Raw genomic sequence first — 7,576 nt, 5'->3', positions numbered from 1 at the left:
CATTATCGGAGGCTGAATCTAGGAGAGGAAAAAAAGTAGTGTCGATACAAGTTTCTCTTTATGTTGTCACAGTGGAAATGTTAAACTTCCTAATTTAAAGCAACATCGTGAAAGTTATGTTAAGTTATTTCATAGCGAATATTCTGTAAGCAAGTATTTTTTGAAATATTTTAGACGATTCAAATCAATGTTCTCCTTTCCATTAATGGGTGGAAAAATTGACAATTCCATTAATAGAGGAAACGCTCCATACACATTTAGACTCAGTGGAGAAAACTACCATTCTATAGGAACTCTTCTTCCATTAAATGGTAAGAAACCTCAGTTTGCTCAACTCTACATTTATGATACGGAGAACGAAATATCAAACCGACAGGGAGTTTTTGGGTAAGACTTACTTTTAAAGAGTATATGTTTTTCACTTCTAAAATAGTTAATATTTTATCATATATTTCCTTTATATTAACTTTAAAGTGTACTTTTTTGTTTGTTTGTCCTACAGTCAATCATCATCAGATGCCGACATTTTTGAAAATTATATTATTAATTATCTGAAGAAAATGTTAGACTCACAAAATCCATTGGTTCAGTCATATCGTATGGTACGTGATTCTTTTAAAGAAAATCCTCATATTGATTTTAAGCTCCGCATTGTTGGAACAAGGAAATACGATACTAGGATGTATAACTTACCAACGGCCTATGAGGACGGCGCTCTTATTGTTGGAGATATTGGTGACGCCATGGACACGAGAGATATAATAGTTAACACCAGGTCTGGTGGTCTTCGACGAATTAGTGAACTTCATCCTTCTTATACTCCTCTCCAATTTCCGTTGCTTTATCCTTTTGATGAGGATGGTTATAAGGTAGACATTCCTCATAGGAATGTCGATCCTTCATCTACGGCTGTCCGTAAGAAGTGCACGATGCGAGAGTTCTTTGCATATAGACTACAAGAAAGGCCGAACCAATTCTCACTACCCTTAAATGGAAGAAGGCTTTTTCAGCTGCTTTTGGTAGACAAATACACCATGGTTGAGAGTCAAAGGTTGCATTTTATACGTGGTAAACAGAGTGAACTTAGGTCTGGCACATAAGAAAGCCTTGGAAACCTTAAGACGGCAGGAAATTCAGATGTTTCATCATCTGAACAGCGTGTAACTCTTCCATCATCTTTTACTGGTAGAAGTAGATATATGATGCAAAATTACTTGGACGCTATGTGTCTTAGTAGATGGTACGGTTATCTAGATTTTTTCTTAACCATTATGTGCAATCCCGATTGGCCAGAAGTCAAGAGGTTTTTAAAGGATACCAATTTAACTTCTGAAGACATGCCAGGTATACTATGTCGGACTTTTAAAACGAAGCTTGATTCAATGATTAAGTTGTTCAAGGATAAGTATTTGCTTGGGAAGGTTAAAGCAGGTTCGGTTCCCAATTAAATCTTTTTTTTCATATTTTGTATGCTTTTTTAAGATATTTATTTATTTTTTTATGCTAATTGTTTTGTTTAATTGTAAATGCAGCCGTTTACACAATTGAGTTTCAAAAACGTGGTCTGCCTCATGTCCATATTTTCTTATTCATTGATCCAGAGAATAAATTCACAATCCATCACATATAGATCAGTTTATTTCAGGTGAAATTCCAGACAAGGTCACTGAACCAGACCTATACTAGCTTGTGTCAGATCATATGCTTCATGGTCCTTGTCGTGAGGCTAACCGAGCTGTAGCTGCATGATTGATAGAGAATGTTCAAAGAATTTCCCTAAAAGATTTCAAAGTGAGACAAGTATAGATTCAAAAGGTTTTCCAATTTATAAAAGAAGAGACAATGGACGTTACGTCGTTAAGAAATGTATAAATTTAGATAATAGAAGTGTTGTGCCTTACAACAAAATTCTGTTACGAAAGTATCAAGCCCATATAAATGTCGAGTGGTGCAATCAAGAAGGATCAATTAAGTATTTGTTTAAATATATAAATAAGGGTCCAGATCGACCTACAATTTCCCTTGTCCAAAATAATAGTCCCAATAATGAAGATCCTAATGTAGGTGAGATCAAAGCTTTTTACGATTGTAGATATCTTTCTGCATGTGAGGCTATTTGGAGAATATTTTCTTTTGATGTTCATTACAGGGTCCCGGCTGTTACGAGACTTCCTTTTCATTTACCTGGTCAACAAATAATTTATGGTCCTGAGGAAGATATTGAAGATGTGCTTACCAAGACTTCCAGTTCAGCTTCAATGTTTACTGGTTGGATGGAAGCCAATAAAGACTATGAGAATGAAAGGAAGCTATCATATGCTGAGTTTCCAACACAGTTTGTATGGTAAAAATCAGTACCACCGAAATGGGTACTAAGGAAAATTAGATTTGCTATTAGTAGAATTCATGTCATTCCTGCATCATTTGACGAGGCATACTACTTAAGAATACTTTTAAACAAGGTTAAAGGACCCAAATGTTTTGAAGATATTCGTACAGTAGAGGGTGTTGTTTGTGATTCTTTTAGAGATGCATGTTATAGAAGAGGGATTTTAGATGATGATGATAAGGAGTGCATAGAAGCAATAGAGGAAGCAAGTCATACCGCAAACGGATATTATCTAAGAAATTTGTTTGCAAAAATGCTTATAACATTCTCCTTATCAATACCTGATTACATTTGGGATAATACGTGGCCTTTCTTAGTCGACGGGATTCTTTATTATAAACAAAAGAAACACAAGAATCCAGGTTAGTTTTGTTATATATGTGAACTTGCGTTTTTGTAGTTTAGTTTACGTTAAATTAATTTGTTTTTTTCAGGTTTGATTCTTAGTGACGAGCAACTAAAGAACTTGGCATTACTTGAGATTGAAGAGTTTTTGGTATCAAACAACTCATCTCTACGTAGGTATACACACATGCCATTTCCAGATCAGGATTCTATATCTACCTCACTGAATCCTCTTATCATGGAAGAACTAGCTTATGATACGGATTCTTTGAGAAATGATTTTAAGCATTTGTACATTTTTCTAACTGATGAATAAAAAGGCGTTTAAAACGAAATATTTAACTCATGGAAACGTAAAAAAGGTGGTTTTTCGTGTATGGTTATGGAGGTACTGGCAAAACATACTTATGGAAAACTTTATCTGCCTCAATTCGGTCTAAGGGAGAAATTATTCTTAATGTTGCTTCAATAGAATAGCATCTTTATTATTGGAATGCGGTAGAACGGCTCATTCAAGATTTCTCATTCCAATCAATATGACCGAGGACTCTCGATGTCAGGTAATTATTAAAAATTTCATTAGGTAGTAATTATTTCATAGTTAATTTTATGTTTTTTAATTATATTATTTAATATAATTTTTACATATTCAAAATTTTCAGGTTAAGACTGATGTTTCTGACTTATTGAAGAAAACATCAATAATAATTTGGGACGAAGCTCCCATGATTCATAAACATGCATTTCAAGTGTTGGACAGAACCCTAAAAGATGTTATGAAAGGAGATTTTGTAACATTCGTTATTTTTCAAACCCGACACATTTATTTTTATATATTTTTTTTCCTCTTTTGTCTCATTATTTATTCGAACGTTCAATGCTAAATAAATTCTTGGGTCGTTTAAACATACGTATTTTCTTTTATTGAATTATTTTTGTTATTTATTGATTTAACTATGAATTATTTGCAATAATAGCCCCCTAGCTAATTTAAACCCACTTTTGCACCCACAAAGATTAAGGACCATGTTGCAATTTAATCAAAAAATTTCTTCTCTCCTCCCTCTCTTTCCCACCGACTGCCGTAACCCCCCCCCCCTCCCTTCTTCTTGATCCGTAACTAACGGCCTAAATCACGAAATTGATTATGCAAAATCATTCCTTGATTCATAAGCGTGTTAACCGACAGTCTAATTGTAGTAAACTATAGCGATTTGACAGCTAATCACAACCTAATCAACCTGCGGCTGAACCAACCTCTAAACATAGTATATAAACGATATTAAGTCAATTAAATTGACCCACACCATCCTCTCATAACCACGAAACTAAACCCCATATCAATTATAACCTAGAAGGCCGTTTGAATCTTGTTTAAATGTGATTTTAGCCGAAAACCCTATTCAGACTTTCTCATTCAATTCGGACGTGTTAGAGGTAATTAAATACACGATTTTAATCGTGTTTACATGTAGATCAAAAGCCTTAAACTTGTTTTGATTAAGTGTAAATGGATTGATCAATTTAAATTTCTAGGATTCTTGATCATTATGGTCAGAATCTGTGTGTGTTGATAAATAAACGAGCTGGAGTTATGTTGCACGTCGCCATTGGGGCCAGGTGGGTAACACATGAAACATTTGGGGCAGAGGTTGCGGGTTCGACCCCCTGCCACCCCGCCTTTGCCTTTATTTTTGGTATTTTGTTAAACTAATCAATTCTAATGGTTTAAACCTAACTGATAAATAATTTATATTTTATTAAAACCAACATATTAACTCGTTGTTTTCCGAATCTCAGTTAGAACTAGATATATATACATATATCTATGTATATATATATATATAATTATTAAAAGTTTATAAGGGTTTTTGTAATAAATATTTAAAAATATATTGTTTATTTAGAATACGTAAATTAAGGTATATAATATTATTGTACATGATAATTTGGCTAAGTAATTTATAAACAAATGGCATTTTTATAAATATATATTGTTACCGCTTTAATAATATAAGTACCAATATTTTATAAACAATTATATTTTATGCAATATTAATTTATAAGTAATCTTTATTAATCATAAACATTAAAAAAATATCTATACTCTCAATACTCGTTCATATCTCGTTTCTCTCTTAGTTCATTTGTTAATTTGTAGTATTTCCTGTTATTACACTTGTTAGGATTTGACTTTGCTACCTCTCGAGCCCGACGCTTATTCTCTTACCAATCTTAACATATTTATTCATTTGCTTATTCTCTAAGGTGAGTTTACATATCCCCCTTTTTCATCTTTTAAATTTAGGGGGTGGCATGTATACCCTATTTAAATTACTCATTTTTATTTATTTATCTATTCATAACACGATTCAATATATGTTTATGTGTGATTATTGCATGCTCTATGATAATGCTCTATGTGCTTAATTGTTTATTTAATGTTTGGTGGTTGGTATCTCATCCTCATCTATCCTCATCTAGTAAGATCATACATTTACCCAAGTATTTTGATTTCGTATCAATAAGAACGGGTCCACATCTATTTAGTTGTTTACATTTTCATAAGAATTGTTATACTCATCATTTACATATGAGTTGTGATTTATCTATATATATACATATATAAACTTCTGTATTCTCACCAACATTCGTGTTGACAAACTCTATTTTCATACATGTTACAGGTACAAGTAGTTGATTTTATTAAAGATTGAAGACAATAGTTTGACCTTAGGATATCTATACATCTTACACAAAAGAACAATTTATTTGATTTAGTTATTTTCATGGTGTACTTGATTTAATGTTAATGAAATTAAATAATAATTGCCACTTTAATTAGTGTCTTTTGAGCTACTGTCCAATCAATACGTTACGCCCGGGCATGTTCCACCGCCTTTGGTCGGGGTGTGACAAATTTGGCCAACATTTCTCAATCATTGTTTGTAAGTAAGGTAGTTGTTCTTGGTGGTGATTTCAGACAGATTTTACTTGTTGTACATAATAGAATAAGAAACGATTGTGTGAATGCCATAGTTAGTTCTTCCTACATATGGTCAAAGTGTAAGGTTTTGAAACTAACTAAGAACATCAGGTTGACTATTGGTTCTCACATGTCAAACAGTTTAGAGATTAAGCAATTCGCTGATTGGTTGTTGGATATTGGTGAAGGTAATCTTGGTGGTGCTAATGATGGTGAAGAAACTATATCAATTCCAGATGATCTTCTAATATAACATTCCCTTGATCCTATGTCTGATTTAATAGACTTTGTTTATCCTTCTATGTTAGAAAGGTTTAATGATCTTACTTACTTTCAAGAATGGGCGTTGCTTGCTCCCTTAAATGAGGTGGTTCAAGAGATTAATGATCGTATCTTAGCATATTTTCTGGGTGAAGAGATGGAATGCTTAAGTTCAGATAATATTAACGAGATTAAAAGTGTATCAGATGATTTTGATCCCATGTTGTACTTTCCTGATTTTCTTAATGGTATAAAGATGTCTGGAATGCAAAATCATCGTTTGTTACTTAAGATTGGAGTTCCTATTATGTTACTAAGGATATTAATCGGAAAAAAGGTTTGTGCAATGGAACTAGACTACAAGTTGTTAGTTTGGGTAAACGCGTCATCGAAGCAAAGGTCGTTTCTGGTACTAATATCGGATATTGTACTTTAATTAGCATAATAAGTCTAACACCGTCTAATAAGAAGGTTCCATTCAAGTTAAAGAGGAGACAGTTTCCTATATCTGTTTGTTTTGCAATGGCTATAAATAAAAGTCAAGGACAATCATTAGCGCGTGTTGGATTATATTTAAATGACCCGGTTTTTACACATTGGCAGCTTTATGTTGCGTTGTCTAGAGTTAAGACTAGAGAAGGTATTAAGATTGTTTTATTAGATAAGGAATCTAAGCTTATTAATGAAACAAAAAAAATGTTGTGTATACCTTCTATAACTTTATGTTTTAATTACCTTTAACTTTTTTTATTAAAAGGATTGTATTCTTTTATTTTGTCTAACTGATTGTATTTTAATTTGTCCATTCATTAGTGTATTTTTTTTATGTTTTGATATATATATTTTATCTTTTACAAATTTAAATTTCAAAAAAAAAAATTTATAGCATAATATATTATACTTTATATCTATAGCCTAATATATTTGATATACAATATATAACTTATCAATTTACCAGATTAAAAAAAATAAACAAAAATAGGTTTAATGTTCAAAAACAGTGTGATAACTATAGGGTTAATAATGAGTTTTCTTGATTCAATTAACCGTCATTACTAATCATGATTAAAAATACGGTTTGGAAGATGAACATACACACCATAACTTCTTCAATCAAATACAATTATTTTTTTTCATTTTCTTCCACCATGGCCACCATTGTTAACTGGAAATTTTCCACCGATTGCAATAAATATGAGTTTGTTCTTAGCGATCTCTCGGTTATCCACAAGGATAACATCCAGTATGTTATGTCTTTTAGTATTTTGAAGAAGTACCAAATACACGCCATCGGGATTCGCAAAGAAGTTCAAACCGATGAAGAGAAGGCACTGATGAATGTTATACATGAAAATATTGAACAACATGATCAAGAAGTTCTTCCGGTTGTTAACGTTAGTGAGTGGTCTTTTTATCATTTCCAGAATAACGTGGTTATAAAGTATGTGAATGGGCAACAGAAGACTGTTAAGCCTAAATCAATATTGCAATCCAATGATCTTTATCTTTTAAGAGATTTGGATCAGTTGAAGCTTTCGAATGTGAGAAAAGAAAGGGCACATTTTGATTTAGAGAATGAAGTCAGTGAGAAGGTT

General features: G+C 32.3%; 1 protein-coding gene across 1 annotated transcript; it reads left to right on the top strand.

Moving 5' to 3' along the window:
• The first annotated feature begins 1,271 nt into the window (after nt 1–1,271).
• On the top strand, nt 1,272–6,417 carry LOC143612316 (uncharacterized). Its single transcript, XM_077086335.1, has 9 exons — nt 1,272–1,421; nt 1,533–1,645; nt 2,150–2,335; nt 2,528–2,598; nt 2,824–3,025; nt 3,207–3,294; nt 3,397–3,525; nt 5,692–5,908; nt 6,029–6,417. The coding sequence occupies exons 1-9, from the start codon at nt 1,272–1,274 to the stop codon at nt 6,415–6,417; spliced, it is 1,545 nt and encodes a 514-aa protein (XP_076942450.1).
• The last annotated feature ends 1,159 nt before the right edge of the window (nt 6,418–7,576 follow it).

The sequence above is a fragment of the Bidens hawaiensis genome, unplaced genomic scaffold (assembly GCF_021521415.1).
Source record: "Bidens hawaiensis isolate Kalapana, Puna unplaced genomic scaffold, B.hawaiensis_p1.1 tig00034288_1, whole genome shotgun sequence".
Classification (NCBI taxonomy): domain Eukaryota; kingdom Viridiplantae; phylum Streptophyta; class Magnoliopsida; order Asterales; family Asteraceae; genus Bidens; species Bidens hawaiensis.
Note: the sequence above shows the minus strand (reverse complement) of the source record. Positions and strands in the feature narration are given on the sequence as shown.